This window comes from Vipera ursinii (genome assembly GCF_947247035.1).
Source record: "Vipera ursinii genome assembly, chromosome: 1".
Classification (NCBI taxonomy): Eukaryota; Metazoa; Chordata; class Lepidosauria; order Squamata; family Viperidae; genus Vipera; species Vipera ursinii.
Genome location: NC_139512.1, coordinates 227,663,323 through 227,685,538, shown reverse-complemented (window position 1 = coordinate 227,685,538; position 22,216 = coordinate 227,663,323). Strand labels below are relative to the sequence as shown.

The following is a 22,216-nucleotide window of genomic DNA, read 5'->3' as shown; positions in this document are numbered from 1 at the left end:
GGATTGCGCTGAAATGGACAAATTAACTTTGGAATTAAAGAATAAAGATCAATCAGACTATTATAGAATTTGGAACAAATTGTATCTTTGGATGGATAAAAAGAAAGGTCTCTATTAGGTTTTACAGACTAGCTCACTGTTTTAAATATTGTGGTATTTCACCGATTTGTAATCTAAGTGTATTTAAGTGTATTTTTGATGTACATATATACATGTATATATATATATTTAAACATTGTAGACAAAAAGGTTTGTCAGCTCGCTGGTACTGTGTCCAATGTTTTTAAATAATAAATTTAATAAAAAATAAAAAAAGAAAAAAAAAAGAAAAACTGGGTATGCTTTCCTGCCTCTTTAAGATCCTTTTGATATTTCCTTCCCTGGGGGGCTGACTTCCCACAGTAGGCAGAGCAACGTCTGTTGCAGAATGATTAGGCATGAAGGTGGAGATTAAAACTGTCTTCTTTGTTTTGAACTGCAGCAGCAACAGGATTTTCTCCCAGCTGGAGCAGAAGTGAAAAGAAATACTGTGCAGTGCAGTATTTTTGTAGAGAAAAGAAACTTCATTAAGGTGAGTTTCTATTATGCAGAAGAAAATTGTCTGTGGAATTATGTAACTTGAAAATATTTTAGGATGGAGTGAAAGCAGTCTATCTAGCAATGCCTTAATCCAGTGTTTGTTCCTTTTCTCTTTTAATACTTTTACTGAAATTTTTAATCTCCATAGTAAAAAACTAATGCAAACTAAACTGGAAAGAAGAATAAGTTCAGAAGCTGTAGAAAAAAAAACAATCAAAGAAGAAAAAAATAGAGAAATAAAGAAACAACAAAGACAGTAAGAAATAAGTGACTTCCTAACTTCATCACACTGAACATAAGCTAATATAACCTTTCACCCTCTTTTAAAGTTACAAATAAAAATACTTTTTAACTTTTATTTAGGTCCAGAAATTGATCTATTTTCAATCCCGTTTCAGCAAAAACTCTATTAGGAATGGCTAGAAATGTTAAATTTTTCTCATCTCAGTCACTGTTAAATAAGTTCAAGGTCAGCTCCAGAAAATAGGCAGCTGTGAAGACTTTGCCCACAGTAGAAAGTTGTGGTGCCATTAATATTTCACCAGAGATCCTACTAGTTTTGTGCAATGTAATTAAACTGTCTTTATTGATTGTGTTGGAATTCTGGGTACACACTTGCGGCTTTTCCTGGCTTTTAATATCTTTCCCTTCTCTCAAATTAATTTCTTTTTATAGAGATATGACTACTATTTGAAATGAAAAAAATCATTAAAGCCTTCCTCGTATGCCAGACTGCATAGTAACGTGACGTTCGTAGGGCTACTACCCCCATCCGTGCTGGAAGGTAGCGGGTACTAGGAAGGTAGCAGGAAAGAGCCAGATTTCTGTAGAGCTTAGCTTCCATATTGTCTTCTGGATTTTTGCAGCCCAGATACTGCAGCCCTGTCAGGAGAGCTGGAGAATCCAAAGAGGCAGCTTTAAGTTGGGTTCAGGCAATGCAGCTGCTGCATAGGCTTGGATTTTGCTCTTTCCATAAGCATTTTTCTGAGTCAGCATTGTTTTTTTTATGCAGATGAGAAAAGAGGGTTGCCTGCTACAGGGGTGAATCACTGCAGTTGTTAGGGTTTCGCACCTTCTCAAACCAGTATTGTTATGTATCCAGGTGAAGGGAACACATACACACTTACATAGCAGTCACCACCAGGGGGCGTTGAACTGTAACTGTTTTGGCAGGAACCCAGTTTCGGCGGGAAACAGAGGTTCAAACCGATTGGCCGGCTGCTCACCTGGCCAGGGATAAAAGGAGGGCAGGTAACTCCTATTTCCCAGTACAGTCACTTCTACCGAATAGAGATCTGCCATGCTGTACTCATCGTCTCGGCGTCCTTTCTGCTCTCCAGAACCCACTATACAACAAGTTTCACGGAGCTTAATGGACTAATAAAATCTTTTGTTCATTTAGGAGTGGCTAGAAATATCAAATTTATTCCTGATCCAATTCTGCAACTTTTTATTCCTTCTTTGCTTTTCTTAATCTTAGAAACATCGAAAAACATCAAAAAATATTGACCTTTAAATCATTCCAATGGCATATCAGTATTTGATCTTTCATGAATGTTTGGCATTTAAGAGAGGTCTTTAAAATTTATCCATTTAAATCTGTATGCTTTCTGAAATTTTAGTTAATTAACATTTCAGTTCAATTAAAAAAACCCTCTTTAAAATAAGAAAAGGTTATAGCCAGCTTTTAATTCTATTCTGCCTTTGGTTCCCTCTAGTGTCCATTTTCAATATTCATCTAGCCTCCATTCCTAACATAGATTGTGACTCGAGACAGCTCAAAAAGAACAACAAAAAACAAACACTCCCAAACAATATAATTAAAAAACAAAAGCCTTAAAATGCGATTAAAATAATTTAAACTCTAATAACAACAGCAAGAAATACAGGGCAGCCATTGAACCCTTCCATGGGATTCCTCAGGGCTGATGTCAAGACCATATTTTAAGGGCTTTCCTGTTAAGCCGTGAGGTAGTCTAGACCAAAGGTCCCCAATCTTTGTGGCTTGGGTGGCCCAGGTTAGAGGGGGGGGGAAGAAGAGAACCGTGCTGCACGAGTAGTGGGCCAGCGCACATGTGCACACATGGACAGCTCCACTCATGCAACAGAGAAGAGAAGCCTTTGGTTTCACACTCCCTCAAGCTTCTCTGTCCCAAAAGCTTTTGCAAAAAGATGTAAGACCTGAAAGGAGTGTGAGATCGCTCCCCTGAAGCCTTTTGTCTGTTTGCAAAAGCTTTTGGCACGAAGAAAAGCCTTTGGGGCTGATAACAATACCATATTTTACGTGGGAATGATCTTCACAGACAGGAGGAAGGCTACAGATAAGACCACTGACAGGTAAAAGATGTCTCAGTCCACAAAAGGGAGACTGAATGGGGAACATGTCAAAAGGGATCCTTCCTGTAAGAAGAAAGGAAAGCCTTCCCATTAAGCCCTGGGGTAGTCTAGACAAGAACAACCTTTATTGTAAGGTTACATTAACAGAATCTCGCAAGACTGATAATATTTCTACCCCTCTTTTCTTCTTACACACCGGAAAACTAGGAAGGATCCCTTTTGAAACGTTTCCCATTCAGTCCCCCCTTTTGCCGGCTGAGACATCTTTTACACTCCAGCTGTCCCATCTGCAGTCTCCCTCCTGTCTGTGAAGGTCATTCCCACCCCCCACCCCCCGAAGGCCAATAGGGTTGGGGGGCCAATCTCACCTCGGAGGGAATGATGCTCCAGACGGCAGACGCCATGACAGAAATGGCTTCCCTCGATCCCACCAAAAGAAGCTCCTTGGCCCACAACACGTCCCTCCTGTTGTTATAAGTACAGAAAAGAAGTGATCAGTGGTAAACAAAGAATGTTAAAGGCATGAGATAAGTAAATGAAACATAGTTAAAAGTAGTTTATGCTCTAATTCCCTCAATGTATTTTTCATAATGGTGACTCACTTGTTTATTTAATTCACTCAGCACCATGTGTTTATTAGGTGTCCATTTGCACTGCATTCAGTTTTATTTGTCCTGAAACAACCACCCTCTCTTCCTTCTACACAGCTATTATCTCTTTTGGCAAAACTTGGCTTCTCACAACAGACCGCATGCTACCTACTATCTTCCTGTCACCATTGGCACATCTTAAACTTTCTTCATCCATTTCCAGTCTTTAGTAAATATTCTACCAAAGTATTCCAGTTCAGTTTATTTGTTTATTTATTTATTTTGTTCATTTAGGTAAAACTTACCATCATTTTGTCCATTTTTCTTGACAAGAAAGTTTTCTTGTCAAACCCCCAGTACAACAGTCTTGGGTTTTGTTATATATATTTTCAGATCCATATTTCTTGTTGCCTCATATCTAATGTACCATTCATGCAGATCATTTGGATTCTCAGCCGAAAACTGCATTACCCACATACCAGTGTATACACACGTATGTACCTTTAGCTAACACACTTCTAACATTGTTTCAAGCAATTCTTATGCGTGTACCAATAAATACATCAAACAACCAAAGGATCAAAGCATATCCTGTCTTACTCCCAGTTTAATGTTGCCTTTTGCTAAAACTTCCCTTTATTCTTATTCATGCCTTGCTTCCATTATGTATCAACCAATATTCAGTAACCAATATTCAGCTGCACATTTATGTAAAATATTGCATAATTCAAGACTATTCACTTAATCTGTACTTTCCCTAAAACAGTTGCACAATAAATTTTCTCAGATTTATACATTGAAGAAGAACAGAAATATGTGCACCACTGCAGGCATAAAATGTTTCCTTTCCCAAATTTTTCTCATTGTCATCCCTGAAACCATTTCAGTCAGAATTGTGTCAAACTCTTTCTCAGGCACATTAAACAAACTATTTCCCTTGTAGTCTCTGCATTTACTTGTCAGATTTCCATCTCTATGGAGAACATAGCTGCATTCTTCCATTGTCAACAATAGACACCTTTCTCATACACACCTTAAAAAAGTTACAATTGTCAATCTATAAGCAAACCACACCCATATTTTAACATTTCTTTAGGTAAACTATCTCAACTTGCAGCCAAATTCTCAAGAGATTTATGACTTGATTTTTCTGCAAGGTTGTATACATTTTATTAGAAATAAATACAGTAATGGATTATATTAAATTTATTTATTTTCTAGCTTGCAATTTATTAGGACATCAAAAGTTGCAGAATATGTCTGGGAAACCCAAACTGACCTATTTCAATGGCAGAGGACGAATGGAATCTGTACGCTGGCTCTTAGCAGCAGCTGGAGTTGAGGTTTGTTTCTTCTAGAAACCATGTTAACCCTCTTTTTCCCCACACAAACTACATATCTGAACTGAGTTGTTGCTTGTTCCTCTGGAACACCCCTCCTCTCTCCTAGGCATGCGAAGTACATCTCATCACAAACAGGTATTGAATTTTGCAAGTCTGAATATACTTCCTCTTCCCTCATTTCATCTTTGTGTGAAGTAGGGCAAGGCCTCAGACATTAACTCAAATTAGTTTTTTGGAACAGGCTCAAACCCTGTTTGGCCTTGATAGCAGCTCTTTCCTCACCCTTCAAAGTCATTACCTCTGCCCTCTACAGTGTTAGAAGAAAAATAAAATTGGGGCCTCTTTTTGCTTTGAGATTTGGTCTAAACATTTCTCAATTGACCCCTCAAGTGGAATCATTCTGGGGATAGGTAAAGTATCCTGCCAGCACACACGCACACCTCTTCCTTTTTTTTTCCTTTTCTTCTTATAGCAAGTACCAAATCTAGATCACAAAGATATGGCTGAGTCTAGGTGGGAGCAAACGGTTCCCTCTATCCCAGTGATGGCGAACCTTTTAGAGGCCGTGCCCAAAATGTAACCCAAAACCCACTTATGTATCTTTGGGTGCCGGGTGGGCATGGCCCATTGCGTGGATGAGGCCAGTTGGGTGGGCGTGGCCCATTGGGTGGGCGTGGCTGCAGTGGTAACGGCAAACTGGGTGGGGCTAAAAAGTTGAATCAATCAGTTCCAACTTTGCGAGAACTTTTTTTTTCCCTGCGAGAAGTTGAAATTGATCGATTGATTGAACCTTTTTTTTTTTTTGCACACAGCGGTGGAGGCCTAAAGCGAAAAGGTTTTATAAAACCCAGCTGAAGGCCTAGGACTGGGGCGACGGCGCGCGTGCCCATAGAGAGGGCTCTGCGTGCCACCTGTGGCACCCGCGCCGTAGGTTCGCCACCACGGCTCTATCCTTTTGCTGCCATCCAGTGGTTATTATTAGTTTTGCAGCTTAGATCTGGCAGCCCTACTCAAGGGTAGGCACAGGCCAAATCTTTCCGGATTTGGGTCAAAGGAATGGAGGTTTGGAAGGAGTTAAGAGTTAACTTTCCCTCATTGACCCAACTTTTCTCATCTGGGGTATTATGAGGCCCCAAAGGTATTTTAAACCGAGTTTTCAAAATTCTGTACCCTGTGATACAAAGTTAAAACAGTTTTTTTTCCCCTTTTTCCAGTTTGAAGAAGAATTTTTGGAAACAAGAGAACAGTATTTGAAATTAATCAAAGGTAAATGCAGTAACTATTCTTTATCTATTATCACTGAAATAAGTTTGGTAAATGCCTTGAGGACTTAACGTTTGAATGAGATCTGGGTGACTGTAGAGGGGGAGGGAATCAAAAAAAGTTCAAGACGAAAGCTACACAGTTTAAGCCCTACTTAGTTTTTACATGCATTGCAGAGTGGGGGAGCATTAATCATTTATTCATTCATTCAAAACATTTAAATAGTTGTCCATCTTCCAAACTATAGGTAGCTCCCAATGAAAAGTTAAAACAACATATGAAATCATATCGAAACTATAAAACTAAACAAATTAAAGCATAAAAACATTAAAAACAACAAAGACCTGGTGTCAAATTGAACTTCTAATGTGCAATTATTCAATCTTCTCCCAGCCCTTAGCTTTATGGGAGGTTAAGAGGGTGGAGGCCTGCCAAACCTCAGGAAAAAGAGGGTTTCAGAGGGCAGAGGCTGCCATAGAAAACCATGAGGTCACTGCTGCCTTCTGGGCTTTTTGATCCCTGCCCCCCCAGCATGGCTGCATAAAGAACTCTCTGATAAACTGAAAGATAAAAAGGACAAGTATAAGAAGTGGAAAGAGGGGCACATAACTAAGGCAGAATATCAGCAAACAGCCCGTGCCTGCAAAGATGAAGTGAGGGAAGCTAAGGCTCAAAATGAACTAAGGCTTGCAACCAAAGTCAAAAATAACAAAAAAAAGCTTCTTTCAACATATAAGAAACAAGAAAAAAGTTAAGAAAATGATTGGTCCATTAGTGGGGGAAAATGGCAAGAAGGTGACAAGCAACAGGGAGAAAGCAGAACTATTTAATTCATTTTTTGCATCTGTCTTTACACAAAGGGAAAAAACAGTGCAACCTACCAAAACCAGTGCCATAAAAAACAGAATAGAAATGCAAGTTAAGATAGGCAAGAAAATGGTAAGTGAGCCCCTGTCCAGCCTAGACGAGTTCAAATCACGAGGACCAGATGGATTACACCCCAAGGTTCTCAAGGAACTGGCAGACGTGATCTCAGAACCACTGAACTATATTTTTCAAAGATCCTGGAGCACTGGGGAACTACCAGAGGACTGGAAGAGAGCTGATGTAGTTCCCATATTCAAAAAAGGGAAAAAAAATAGATCCAGGAAACTACAGACCTATCAGCCTGACCTCAATACCTGGGAAGATTCTGGAAAAGATAATCAAACAACAAATTTAGCGAACACCTTGATGAGAACAAAATTATCACTAAAAGCCAACATGGGTTTGTCAAAAACAGATCATGCCAGACAAACCTTATTGCATTCTTTGACCAAGTGACAAAACTAGTGGACCAGAGGAATGCTGTAGATATAATTTACTTGGACTTCAGTAAGGCATTTAATAAAGTAGATCACAACCTACTACTTGATAAGATAGATAAATGTGGGTTAGATAGCATCACCACCAGATGGATTCGTAGCTGGCTGACAGGCTGTACTCAGCGTGTGGTCCTCAATGGAACTGCATCTACATGGAAGGAAGTATGGAGTGGGGTGCCCCAGGGCTCTGTTCTGGACCCAGTGCTCTTCAACATCTTCATCAACGATTTGGATGAGGGGATAGATGGGGAACTCATCAAATTTGCAGACGACACCAAGCTGGCAGGAATAGCCAACACTCCAGAAGACAGGCTTAAGATACAGATGGATCTCGACAGACTTTAACATTGGGCGCTATCTAACAAAATGAAATTCAATGGTAAAAAAAGTAAGGTTCTACATTTAGGCAGGAAAAATCAAATGCACAGGTATAGTATAGGTGGTACCTTGCTCAATAGAAGTAACTGTGAAAGAGATCTTGGAGTCCTAGTGGACAATCACTTAAATATGAGCCAGCAGTGTGCTGCAGCTGCCAAAAAAGCCAACACAGTGCTAGGCTGCATTAACAGAGGGCTAGAATCAAGATCACGTGAAGTACTAATACCACTTTACAATGCCTTGGTAAGGCCACACCTGGAATACTGCATCCAGTTTTGGTCACCACGATGTAAAAAAGATGTCGAGAATCTAGAAAGAGTACAGAGAAGAGCAACAAAGATGATTGGGGGACTGGAGGCTAAAACATATAGGGAACGGTTGCTGGAATTGGGTATGTGTAGTTTAATGTAGAGAAGGGTGAGGGGTGACATGATAGCAGTGTTCCAATATCTCAGGGGCTGCCACAAAGAAGAGGGAGTCAAGCTTTTTTTTTTTTAATCCCATTTATATCCCGCCCTTCTCCGAAGACTCAGGGCGGCTTACAATCTAAGCACAAATCAATATGCTTAGCAATAGCCTTCATTCTATGTGTATGCCTGCTTATTAGGGCTTTCAGCCCCCCACCCAAGCGGCATTATTACAAAGTCAGCTTATTGCCTCCAACAATCTGGGTCCTCAAGCTATTCTCCAAAGCACCTGAAAGCAGGACAAGAAGCAACGGATGGAAACTAGTCAAGGAGAGAAGCAACCTAGAACTAAGGAGAAACTTCCTGACAGAACAACTAACCAGTGAAACAACCTGCCTCCAGAAGTGGTGAATGCTCCAACACTGGAAGTTTTTAAGAAGAGACTGGCCAGCCATTTGTCTGAAATGGTATAGGGTTTCCTGCCTAAGCAGGGGGTTGGACTAGATGACTAGATGACCTCCAAGGTCCCTTCCAACTACTTCTTCTTCTTCTTCTTCTTCTTCTTCTTCTTCTTCTTCTTCTTCTTCTTCTTCTTCTTCTTCTTCTTCTTCTTCTTCTTCTTCTTCTTCTTATTCTTATTATTATTATTATTATTATTATTATTATTATTATCATTATTATTCATGGATCCTTTCAATGGGGTAGAAAAAGAAAGGAAAATAAGCTTAGTGAGTGGGAAATTTAAACAGTTGCCAAAGGGAAGAGGATGGAGAATACACAAAATTAGGACTTTTTGGAGTTGCATTCATTGTAATTTAATGTGAATTTGTTTTCTACCTTCTTCCAATAAATACACTACTATCATTAACTATATCTACAGTTTGACAGTGTTACTAACATCTCTTCGATCCCTGCTAAGCTCTTCTAAAAAGAAATAAAATATTACTGCTGGTGATTAGTATTGTCAAAATGTGTACTGTTTACAGTACCAAAATGATTTCTAAGGACTCCTTCAAGAATTTTAATTTACACTTAAAGTACACTTAATTTACACTCCTTTAAGTGTAAATTAAACTCCTAGTTTGACTGCCTAAGAGCTGTCATTTCTGTGTACTGATGGTCCCAAGTCATAAAGTCTTTCTCTGAAATACCTGAATCAGACTGAATTCAAATGATTGAGACATAGATTGAACCACTGAATTGTATCACCCCATTTTTGAACAATGGTTTTGCTTAGGCTACTTAGTTGGCATAATTTTGAAAGGAAGATTTATAACGTAGTCTTAAGACCTGCTCACTTAAGAATGTTAAGTTTTAAGTTCTTCCAGAGAAATATGGGAATCTGATGAGATGCTGAAGTTGTTAGCAATACTTAAAATCGGTCTAGACTGATAGTACATATAATGTGCTGAGCATAATTTTCTGCAGGAGTTCCTGTACTTGCTGCCTTCCCTATTGTGCCCTTCTATATGGGACTCTATGGCTTTACCAATATAGATAGAGAATAGCAGAGAGAGGGGTGCTATCCAGTCAAGGCAGGACACGTTCCCAAATCTGCAGCAGTCACCATCAGGGACAGCCTCGGGAAATAATTGTTGCTCTCCTCTCTCTGTCCACTGTGAGAAAAGTCATCTCCAACAGGCACAAGAGAATGTGGTGCTTGTTCAGTGAGTCATCTATGGTCTACATCAGGGGTGTCAAACTCAAATTCATTGAGGGCCACATCAGCATTGCGGTTGCCCTCACGTGGCCAGGTGGGTATGGCCAGGGTGGGCGTGGCCTACTGGGTGGGCGTGGCTAGAGTGTGTATGGCTTACTGGGTGGGCATGACCAGCTCTACATCGTTCGCATCAAAGGTGCCTATGAGGGCCTGGGCAGGACAGATAGGAGGGTCTCTGGGCCAGGGCCAAGGCAGTGGGGGCCGTTCCCTCACTGTTTCCAGGATGGCTTCACGGGCCACATGAAACCACTTTGCGGGCCGGATCTGGCCCCTGGGCCTTGTGTTTGACATGTCTGGTCTACATGAAAAGAGAAGTCATTTGCGTTCACATGTTGTATAATGAGAGGCCTGCTATAACCTCCATTCTCCTCGGTTTGGCTTTGTGAGCCAGATCATGAAGCAGAATGACGAAGTTGCTCTAGGGAAGCAGGTCTTGGGAACTGGCAGCAAAGGATTGGCAGAAAAAGTGGTGACATTTTAAGGTAGCTGCTAGCCATGACCTGCAATTTGCTATGTCTGTAGAGGTTGCATTTCAATCAGCTGCTAAAACTAACAAGGAAGTTGTCTCGTCATGTTCAAACATCAGATAATGCAATGGAAGAGAATATTTGTAGCTAAGGGTTGAAATGTGGAGTTCTTGGTGCTCTCTGAGGAGTCCCCACCCCAGATAATGGTTTGTCCTGCATCATGCAGCTTTTATAACCAATTATAAAGCTTCCCTCCCTCCCATCCAGTTGTTCAGAAGGAAATGTGAATCAGGGACAAAGGGCAAGCATGAACAAATTCACTGCTTCTTTACAATAAACAAGGATAAGGTGGGGAACGTGGGCGTGGCACTTTACTGGTAAATTAAGTTGAGCATGTTTTAACTAGAAATTTGAATATGAGTGAAATTTGAGAAATAGGTGAGCAGATGATCTGTGCAAGGTGTTTGTTGTGCACATGGCTGACTTTTTAGCAAACAAATCTCATGCTTTATGTAATTTTATAATACAAATAGAAATCTGTGTGTGGTGGTATGTGTGCATTGTTCTATAGAACAGGGGTCCCCAAACCCCAGTACGTGGACTGGTACTGGGCTGCGGCATGCCAACAACCAGTCTGCAGAAACAAGCAAAGCCCCAATCATAGGATGCCGGAAGCAGACAAAACTATGCCTCCTCTGGTCCTTGGAAAAACCTTTCTCCACAGAACCGGTCCCTGGGGTCCTTTGGTATAGATATTCTATTGCATTGTCTGGTGATTGGACAGGATGAGAAAAAATAATTCATTGTTTTTAGCCTGGGTTTAAGGTATCTGAAGAACGTCTCACACCAATGGGATTATAGAAGGGATCTTGGAGGTCTTCTAGTCCAACCCCCTACTCAAGCAGAAAACCCTGTACCATTCAGACAAATGGCTGTCCAATCTCTCCTCAGAAAGCTCTGGTGTTGGAATACCCACAACTTCTGGAGTCAAGCTATTCTACTGATTAATTGTTCTCACTGTCATGAAATTTCTCCCTAGTTTTAGGTTGGATCTCCATCTAACCATTTCCATCCATTACTTCTTGTCCTGCCCTCTGTGCTTTGGAGTACAGGTCAACCCCCTCCTCTCTGTGACAGTCCCTCAAATATTGAAAGATTGCTTTTACGTCACCCCTACTCCTTCTCTTCATTAGACTAGACACACCCAGTTCCTGCAACTGTTCATCATATGATTGGCTCATCCCACTTGCTCCAGTAAGAAAGGCCTACTTTGGATCCTGTCTGTCAAAAAAAAAATTCAGCTGGCAGGATCCAAGAAAAGAGCCTTTTTCTGTGGCCCCGCCTTTTGGCCTATTTTCCCGATAGAGGAGAGGTCAGGCACCACACTTGGCCTTCCCAAAGAGCCTGAAAACATGGCCCCCCCTATAGAGGCACTGGGGATGGCTGACGGGGCAGAGATGAGATCCCCACCCCCATGTCACTCGTCCCTCTTGGTTTTCAGTCTTTATTTAGTCCCTCTTAATTTTAATCATTTTGTATTATCTTTTTTAAACTTTTTATCATATTGTAAGCCCCCAGAGTTGCTGCAGCAGTGAAATGGGTGGCATATACATTGAATAGATAAATAAATAGCTACAGATATTATGGAACAGCGAAAATGTGGAAAGGGCTAGAGTAACTATTCCTAATAACAGATAGCATTCTCTTTTTCTGAGCTTGTCAGGGTCTCCTTTAAAACTGCAGCAACATTTGGGATGCAGTTTTTGTTTTATTCTGCATAAAAAGCGATTATATTTGCTAGTTGGTTAAATTCAGTCTGGAAGGTAGGTCATATGCTAGCATCAATCTTGCGTGGGATCTTTCCGTATTGCCTAACTGTGTAAAACTAGTCTACTACAACCAAGACCTGGTCAGTGATGCTGTGTTTTACTTTACTTTCTTTTCTCTCCTTTCCTACAGATGGATGCTTGCTGTTCGGTCAAGTCCCCCTGGTGGAGATGGACGGGCTAAAGTTGGTCCAGACCAAGGCTATTCTCAATTACATTGCGGGGAAATATAATCTCCTTGGGAAGGATCTGAAAGAACGAGCACAGTACAGTATTGTGATTCATCATCTTAGACTTGATCCAAAGTCTCTGCCCTAATATTACTGCATCCCCACAAATCTCACCAATGTGCATTAGCTATGAATGAGAAACAATTCTCGCAGGCCAAGAAGAAAAAGCTTTTAGATCATTGGTTTCTGGTGTGGTGTATATAAAATAGTCCTGGAGCCTCTTGTAAATGTTTGGTCAGTCCCATGTCACCCATTAACGTTCTACTGGCACATGCTCCTGATTTTTGCATCTAGTTGTGAGAAGTTAAATGGAGCAGCATTATTGGGCTTGTTGAGAGAGAGAGCACTGAAAGGTTATAGTATCTTTGTAGTAATTGTCAGATCCCCACTCCCTCCCCCCATCATACATCTTTACACATTGGAAACTGTTAGGCTTTGTATAATTGGCAGTTTTTCCCCAGGAAATTCATTTGAGTAGTTGCCACACGTATCCCTAAAGGGCCTTACAGGATTAGGGCATCCCATTAGAATTTTTTATTTATTTAAAATTAATTATATGCCTTCTGTTATGTATGATTTTATTTATTCCTGCAGCATAAATTTACTATTTATTGTGTATGGAGATTCTCGCTCATCTAGGTCATGGTTGTCTCAAATGTGCTTTTTTCAAGAGGCAAATGGACTTACTTATTTGAGGACATTTCGCTTCTCATCCAAGAAGCTTGTTCAGCTGAAAAAGGAGCTTTGAAGCTTCTTGGATCAGAAGCAAAATGTCTTCAGAGAAAAACAAGGAAGTCCAGTTACCTCTTGAAAAAGCATGATTGTGTCTACTATATCATTTGTTATTTATTTCACTCGCAAAAATAAAAAAAAGACTCAATGCATCATACAGCCAATTAAATGTCCATAGTAAACACCATTTTAAATCTGAATGGTAAACAATATACAAGGGCAATTTGGAAATAAACCACCATTTGGTGTATAATAAAAGTTCTGTATCTGCGCTCTGCCATTGATAACCAAATGGAGGTTTATTTCTGAATTGCCCTTGTAGTATCATAATAACTAAATAAATCACGCAGACAAAACGCAAGACAAAAATAGCCAGAGCAACAGATGAAAAGCTGCACTGCCAGGTACTAGCAGAAGTTCCTCCTGGGAAGAATGTGCCAGATGGGCCAATTCAGAGAGATCTATCTATGAATTGTGGAGGGTATCAAGAGTCAAACCAGGACTTTGAATTTCATGTGGAAATCTAATGGCAGCAATGGAGTTACCAAATCACGGGTATAATCTGCCCTTGGTGAATAATGTTGGCCAATAATCAGATGAAGGCATTTTGTACAAAGTACAGCTGATGTGCGATCTTGCAGAGCATCCCCACATGCAATGAATTGCAGTAGTCTAGTCGGAAAATGATGAGCTGCCATTGCAAATTTTTTGTGATCCAGGTAGGGCTATAACTGATGAACCAGCCAATGATTCCAAGACAAGTGTTAAATCCTGCCTCACACTTCATGGCCACCTCCCCTTCTCTCCCTCCCCATAAAAAGGTGCATTTTGAAAAACTAGTAGGTCAAATGCCAAGTTATAACATGATGTGTAATTTGGCTTTCTACCTCAAGCCATTTGTACAGCATGCTTTTTTACAAGGATGTCACCTTTGACTTTTTGCATAATTTGGCCGTCTGATTCTATCCATTGGAGCCACTAACTTAAAAAAAAACCCTTTGCCATTACCTTTGACCTCTCACAGGGGAGCCCAGCTTTTTCAAAAGAGAATAAATCAATTAGCCTCCACGGTGAAAGAGCAATTTATTATTCTGGACTGCTATCCAGTGGTCTGACTAGCAAAAGAAAGATCAAAATCTATTTTGGAGAATCTTTAATTTTATCTGCAGTACAGCTCTTCTGTCTTTCCTTGCAGAATATAATGCACATTTTTCTCTTTCTTTGCTACAAGAAGATTCCACGATCGCTTTCAAGACTTGTTCTGAATGTCCTCGGTTTGGTCCGATTGCCAATATCAATATTGGCTTTGCCTGTCTGATCCTGCCCTTCTCTTGCTGACAATCCATGACTATCGCGGTGGTGGTGGTGGTGGTGGTGGTGTGTGTGTGTGTGTGTGTGTGTGTGTGTGTGTGTAGAAATGAGACCAGAGGTAACAATACCAGGTCTGGGCACAATCATACAAGCAACAAGGTGCAGCTTTTCTGCTAACAAATGAAATAATTGTGAAAGGGGATAGAATTCTATCTTCATATGTCCATAGAATTTAGGGAGCAATGGTTATGCTGGCTTGGAAAATTTCAGAGCAGGAGATATTACCCTTTTGGGATTTTAGAAAATGTCCTGGTTGGGGAACATTGTGCCATAGTATAGAATATGTGATGTGTATCCTGTAATTTTATTATTTTTTCAAATAATTTTACTGGAAGTTTGAATAAAACAATAAGAAATATTAGAGACTAAGAGAAAGAAAAAATGATAAAAAATGTTTAAAGATAATAGAAGGCTCTCCTGCCCTTAGAAAATTACTCCTGAACCCCTTTGCGATGAGTAAAAACAACTCCCTAGCCTCTTCACCTCTTCTTTAAAAGTCATGACTTTTAAATGGGATTTTCGTTACAGCTAAAAGGTGAAATGTGGAATGCTGAGTTTTATATATGTCAATTAATGCTAAAATCTTACAGCTCCGTATGGCTGCTAAGTGAGCCAAAGAAGATGTTACTTATTCGATTTGCCTATTGTTAACAAAAGGGTTATGGCATGAAGAGTTTTATATTTGTTACCCAAGAAGAGGACATTCAGAACAAGTCTTGAAAGCGATCGTGGAATCTGCTTGTAGCAAAGAAAGAGAAAAATGTGCATTATATTCTGCAAGGAAAGACAAACCCCAGGTTTAACATGACAAAAAGGGGCCGCTTCCCCCTTTACAAAAGACAAATCAATACACAACATCTTATTTTCAGATACACAATCTTATTTTCAGATTGCCGATCTGCTTTGGATTCTTTGTACAAAAGTGCAGTTGCCATCTCTGCCTGTGAAGTTGTCTTGAGCTGGCCATCTCTCCCCATAAGACCCCATTCTGCAGTTTTAAAACACTGGGAGCACACGGCTTGTGCAAACTTTTTGTGCTAACCATCTCTTCCCTCTTTTATCTAATAGCCATACAGTAGTTCATGGTTTTTGTGTTATTCCATTGGAATAGACGAGGAGAATCAGGAAAGCAAATATGTATACAGGCCAATAGAGCTAGCTATCTCCAGTTTCCAGGTAAATTGGGTTACAGTGCCCATCATTCCAAGCCAGCATCACCAAGTTTAGTCCAACACCTTTTGAAGGAATCAGGCCTTTGCAGACACTAGTTCTATTTGATGTACCTTGTTCTTGGTACAACTGCTTTTCTTGGGCAATTGTCTTCAGAATTTCTTTACAGTCCAGTGGAGTTGTCCTTCATCTCTAAGCTCTTCAATAGTGAAATATGTAAGTGAGGGCAAAAGAAGTCTGTTTTTAGTGTACATTTGAATCCATGCTCACGAAGACTAATTTTTCACTCAGTGCACAGCCTGCCATCTTGCTCTGAATTAGCTTTGGTAAGAGGACAATGTCTCTGTTTTTCCAGTCTCGGAAGAGAAAAAGAGCTATAGCATATTTAAGAAAGCTATCAAATAGAGCATTTGGCAACTGTAGTGCAGAAAATGGCCCCAGACAATGACCCTTTTCGGGACAATAGGCATTCCATATATGGCTATTGAAGCTGGGGATCATCTGCTACAGCCAAGTTAAGATTTTTGCAGCAAGCCAAGATGACATCAAATCAATGACATGCCTGGTGACATGGTGACACAAATCTTCCCATTAGATATTTGAGAATCCCAGTGTCTGACATAAGTATGTAAACAATAGTAAGCTAAGTTAAATTTAATGCTTGTTGAAGTGTGATGTAACATTTCTCCTGTCTTCACAGAATTGACATGTACGTGGAAGGGACCATAGACCTAATGGCGCTTATTTTGACCTACCCTTTTTGTTCACCTGAGCAAAAAGAGAAACAACTTGCTGCCATTAATGAAAAGGCAGTGACCAGGTACCTCCCAGTCTATGAAAAGGTAGGCCCACCTGTGACATTTCTAGCAGTTATCCCTTCATTTAGACAAATGGCATTGGCCTCACAGCATTCATGCATACATGGAAGGCAGATTTGTAGGCATTTTTCATTAAAATATCACACTGTTTTTGTCTTTCTGCCTTTGAAATATAAGCTATGTTCCCACAGTATCCCAGGCAGTTACATATTTTGCTTAGGTTTAGCTTTACCTGTTATTTGAAGCAGCCAAATGGCTTGTTCAACTATGTATTGTGTGTGAACCCAGCCTAAAGTATGACAGGATGATGTTTTCTCCTGATGCCATAACTGGACAAAACACTCCAATCATTGCTTGCTATGATCCTGTCTTGTCACCATCCGAAACAGTTCCTGTGGCAACCTATGATAAACTCCAAATATTTTAGTCTGCACAACGATGCACTTCAGGACCAGGAAATTAGCCAAGAATGGCCAAATAGACTGGGATTAGTTGTTTGTTTTTTTCAAACACAGTGCTTGAAAGCAGTACATTAACTGATGAAAACAGGTTGGGGCTTTTACCATTCAGCTACTGTATTAAGTAATTTGAGAAGTGGATTTAGCCACCAAGTAATTATCTAATTAAAGGGAGAGACTTCTGACCTCAGAGTATTGCTTGAGTAAGGAAAACTTTCTACCATTTTACTTGTTAAATTAACTGACCTATAGTTTCTTGGATTTCTCCTTGAACCAGAAGAATGTAAGAAACGGGTATATATAAAATAATGTTTGTTAATGCGTTCAAGCAGATGTTCTTAAGCTTTGGGCTGTTTTGCTTAGTTATATCATATTATCTGTTTTCTGAACTTTGTGAATAGATGTTTAATTTAAAAATCAATTTGTATTTTTGTCAGATTATCAGCTGTTGCAGATTTTAGCTTTTAAAAGCCTTCTTTCCAGAGAATTATTTATTTTTAATTTGGCAATCAAGGTTATACTTTAATGACAAGTTACCTCTGCTTGCCCAAGAACAACTTTTTCTCCCTCCCACCCAAACAAAAAATCCAGCTGAGGTCCAAATATTACCTCAGAAGTTAAAAAAGAAGCAAAGAATTCATCTGATTTCTCAGGAACTTCCACTTCCTCCTTCTATTGCTATTGTCCAGTGGCCTCTCTGGTCAGCTTCCTGGTTTGAATAAATTATGTTTTAAATTACATTTATGAATATGAACCACTGGAAAGTGTCCTTTGGGGGGGGCATGGTGAACTGAAGATGGCTCCGTGAAAATGGAGCCAACCACCATGACAAAGGTCAAGGAACCGGTGAGTAGACCAGTTCCTCAGAACTTCTCCAGATAAGGAGAGGATGGGAAATGGTCCACATATGTTTCGGACAGTGAGGAGACTGTAGGTCAGCAATTGTCCGTGGGTTTTAGCATTGGGAGATGATGAGATCAGCCACAGTGGAGCCTTTTAAAGGATACTAAATTTGCAAGCCTCATTTAAATCACTCTAGGGAATTGCCTATTAACCATCTTAAAGTTATGAGAGACTTTTTGCTGACAACAGGATTGAAAAGTTGACATTTTATGGATTTGCTTATAGATAAGAGATGAGGTATGTGATGAAGAAGTATCTGTTTCTAACCCTATAGGGGATGAGGAGTAACTAAATGTGTCTATAGATGGGATGAAGGTTGTTCATCACTTCTTTATATATTTCTTTTATTATTATTTACTATATTTTTTTTGCACTTTTTATTTTTTTTCTTCTCTTTTTCTTAAGTTTACTTTGTATTAGTTTTTACTATTGTAATCAAAATTCTTAATGAAAATTATATTTAAAAAGAACCATTGAAAAGCAGGGTGGAGCAAAACCACTGGTTAAACTTTGGGAAATACAAGACTGTTTCTGATTATCAGCCTTATATGAACTGTTTATAATTGCTATATTTCCTCTTCATTTTTTTTAACACCCATGCCTTAATTGTTTTTGTAACTGATACTGATTTCTGCCCCAGAATTTAAATAAGTATGGCAATATATTCAGGGGGTCTTCTTCTTTCTTCTTCTTTACTTCCAATTATTCTTTCATTTTTAGCATTTGATATGTGAATGTGCGTGTTTTATTCTACAGAGAAACTATTTTCCTTGGTCCCTATTGAACAACCATTGGATGCTTCAGAGTAGATTATAAGTCATATTTCTTCTGAAGAGAGTAAATTAATGATTAAAATCTTTTGACACAGTTCCGTTAATGTACCTTTTGGTTCAGCTGTAAGTTTTTTATATTTTATAGGCTCTGGAACATCATAAGCAAGAGTTCCTAGTTGGTAATCACCTCAGCTTTGCAGATATACAATTACTTGAAGCAATTTTAACGTTGGAAGAGAGAAAAGCTGATATTCTTGCACCATTCCCTCAATTACAGGTAATCTAGTAGTGATTTTCATGCCAGCTTTTTCTCGCCTAATATAAATGAACATGTTGGTTCTGACTTATGTTTCCACTTAAGTCCCAAGTGGGAGATCATAGGAACTGAAGTCCAGCGATGGGGCTTTTTTTGCCTCCATTTTTCGCATAGGAGGGAATTTTCTGGGTGATTCAAGAACTTGTGCCAGAAGACTCTGGAATGCGTACTTGAAATATCTGTGTCTGACTGAAGGATTTATGATTTTTTTCTAAAATTGTTCATACCCACCAGTGGATTCACAGGGTTATTTAGGAACATAGCAGGAAAGGGCTTAATGTATTTCAGCTCCCTTGGCTTTCGCCTGTGGACCTTGAAGATGGGAACAAGATGCTTGAGTGGGCTTGGATCATCACTTGTCTTTTAGATACAGCTCCCTCGTGACTAATACTGGCTGGAATAGTTTTTTTTTAAGGTTGGTAAATTGTGCTTCTTTATTGCCTTTCTCAGCCAAAGGATGATGCCATCTTTGAGGGAGGCAATTCTACTTCTGTTGAAGAAATTATTGCCAGATCCCTCCCTTTTCATTTACTCTCTAGGGCAATTTCAGTGGTGGCCAAACAGCTCCAAATGCTTTCAGATGCAACTGATGTTCAATTTCAGGCTGGAGCATGGTGTGAGATATCAACTGGTTGCTCTGATAATCTGTTGAGGGAGCACAGTGGTAATATTTCTCTGTTTAGGTTCCTGGATTGGCACTTTTTACTATGGATTCCTTCTAAATTACCTTGGGAAGTTGGAACCACAGCTTAATCACAGGTCCTCTCTTATCTCAGGGGCAAATTTCAGATAGTGTTCTTGAGGAAGGACTCTGTGTTCCACTTGGCAGCCCTTGACTTATTGTTCACCATCATCACCACCCCTGGGCTTTTTTATAGTTATATGAACAGGTTGGGAATGATGATCAAAATGTGCTGGGCTTTCTAGTGGGTGGGTCTCTTTGGCCTGGATTGCAGCCTGGATGAGTCAAGTAGACTGAAGCTGAATCCAAAAGATGCAGTGTACATGGTAGGTGGGGGAGACTTAGTTCAAAGAGAAGGGACCTTACTTTCAGCTCCTTCCTTTCAAGGAGCAGTCATGCAACCTGGGCACTGTTCTCGGACGCTGTGCTGTCTTTCAGTACATAGATCAATACAGTGGCAAGGAACCATTGATGAACAACTGACCTATCAACTACTGATTTATCCAACCTGATCACTATTAGTCATGATCTGACCATTGTAACATTTTCAGTGAGGATGCCCTTGAAAGAGCCCTGAAAATTACCTCAGAATGTGATGGCCACACTTCTGTCAGATGTTTCCATATGAGATCATGTGACACTACTTGGCCAAGTTGCCATGGTTATGTGTAGATGTTTGGATTACACATAAGTTGCTTTCTTTGGTCTATAAATCTCTGAAATCTTGGAAGCTGCTTAACTAAAGAAGTAGTTTCCCCCAAATGTCACCAACAGAAAACTCCAATTGTATTTAAACGGGTTGTTACAGATGCCGGAAGGAAGCTGGGTTGGAATCACTTGGGGCAATTCTCTGTGGTGGCATCAGCTGTACAGGTAGTCTTCGACTTACGACCACAACTGAGCCTAAAATTTCTGTGGCTAAGCAAGGCAATTGTTAAGTAAATTTTGCCCCATTTTACAAACTTTCTTCCCACAATTGCTAAGTGAATCATTGCACTTGTTAAGTTAGTAAGGTGGCTGTTAAATGAATCTGGCTTTTCCATTGACTTTGCTTGTCAGAAGGTTGCAAAGGTTGATCACATGACCCAGGACACTGGAACCATCATAAATACATGCCAGATGCCAAGTGTCCAAAGTTTGATCACATGACCGCGGGGATGCTGCAATGGTCGTAAGTGTGAAAAACAGTCATGTCACTTTTTTCAGTGCCGCTGTAAGTTCAAACAGTTGCTAAATGAACTATTGTAAGTTGAGGACTACCTGTATGCTCCTTCCCTAGTTTGTTCAAAGAAAAAGCTCAAGCCTTCTTCTCCCAGGAATCTGAATTTCATTGATGTAAACAGAGGTATATCTTTGATATATTTATATTGGTCCATGTTTTGGGAAATTATTTTATTCACAGTTTTCTATTGTGTTCTGAAGTTTTACTGTGTTTTATGATGGCTGGATTTTATCAATGCTTTTGATTTGTATTGTCAACCTTTGTGAGCCGTCTTGGCTAGAGAATGTATGGTTTATACATTCAACAGGGTAAATATTGTTTGTTTATTGCTTTAGGCTTTCAAAGCAAGGATAAGCTCCATTCCCACCATTAAGAAATTCCTAGAACCTGGAAGCCAAAGAAAACCAATTGCAGATGAGGCTTATGTAGCTGTTGTGCTGAAGGTTCTTCAGCTGAATTTCTCGTAACATCATGTCTGCTTGCCAGAACATCAAATAATTAGACCCAACACAAGTCAAGAAGGTTTCCATCAGACAACAAGGAACCCACCCCAACCTTTACAAGCTGTCCCAAAGGACTCATTTTATTACTTAACCTCAGATGTTGATATATCTCCCACCCTGGTTTATATGCAATGATGTTTTGCCACAGAGCACTCCCCACCCTTGTTTATCATGGCATAGTGCTGCCAGATGTGCTAAATGCATGGAGCTTGCCTACCCCTCATCTGGGGGATAATTGAGAATCCTCTTTTAGTTTCCTAAAAGCAAAAAATTGTCTGCTGGGAACAAAACCAGTAAATGGCTTACTCTTTGGTGCAAATTCTCAAAGTGCATTAAATTTTTCCGTTCAAACAATTTGACATAAAGAAGTTTTTTTCTTTCTCTTGAAAAATGACATTCATTCATTCATTCATTCATTCATTCATTCATTTATTCATTCATTCCAGGGGTCCCCAACCTTTGTAGATCGGCAGTCTGATGGAAAAGGGAGGGGCAGGCACCTTTATGCACACATGCACACACTCAAAAAATGTGGCTGCACGTGCATGTGTGCAAACGGGGCTGTGACCATGTGCGTACCGCAAATGCTAGCGCCAGCAAGAGGCTCACAGTGATGCTAGCACCAGCACAAGGGGGTTCAGCACGTGCACACGTATGCACATTGTCCACCCACTCACACGGCCCGGTGGCCAAGACACCACAGCCCGGTAGTGGGCCATGGCCCATAGGTTGGGGACCTCTGATTCATTCATTCATGTATCTTC

At 40.0% G+C, this 22,216-nt stretch overlaps 1 protein-coding gene across 3 annotated transcripts; it reads left to right on the top strand.

The window, feature by feature from the left end:
* Nucleotides 1-447: 447 nt before the first annotated feature.
* On the top strand, nt 448-21,806 carry LOC310631554 (glutathione S-transferase 3-like). Of its 3 annotated transcripts, none has more exons than XM_083348073.1 (7): nt 448-571; nt 4,728-4,849; nt 6,064-6,115; nt 12,408-12,540; nt 16,478-16,619; nt 18,875-19,006; nt 21,285-21,806. In XM_083348073.1, the coding sequence occupies exons 2-7, from the start codon at nt 4,763-4,765 to the stop codon at nt 21,414-21,416; spliced, it is 678 nt and encodes a 225-aa protein (XP_083204199.1). In that variant the 5' UTR covers nt 448-571; nt 4,728-4,762; the 3' UTR covers nt 21,417-21,806. The 3 variants fall into 3 exon arrangements, with proteins under 3 accessions (XP_083204199.1, XP_083204200.1, XP_083204201.1); XM_083348074.1 differs by lacking the exon at nt 448-571 and adding an exon at nt 3,981-3,999; XM_083348075.1 differs by lacking the exon at nt 448-571 and adding an exon at nt 4,956-4,984.
* Nucleotides 21,807-22,216: the final 410 nt, after the last annotated feature.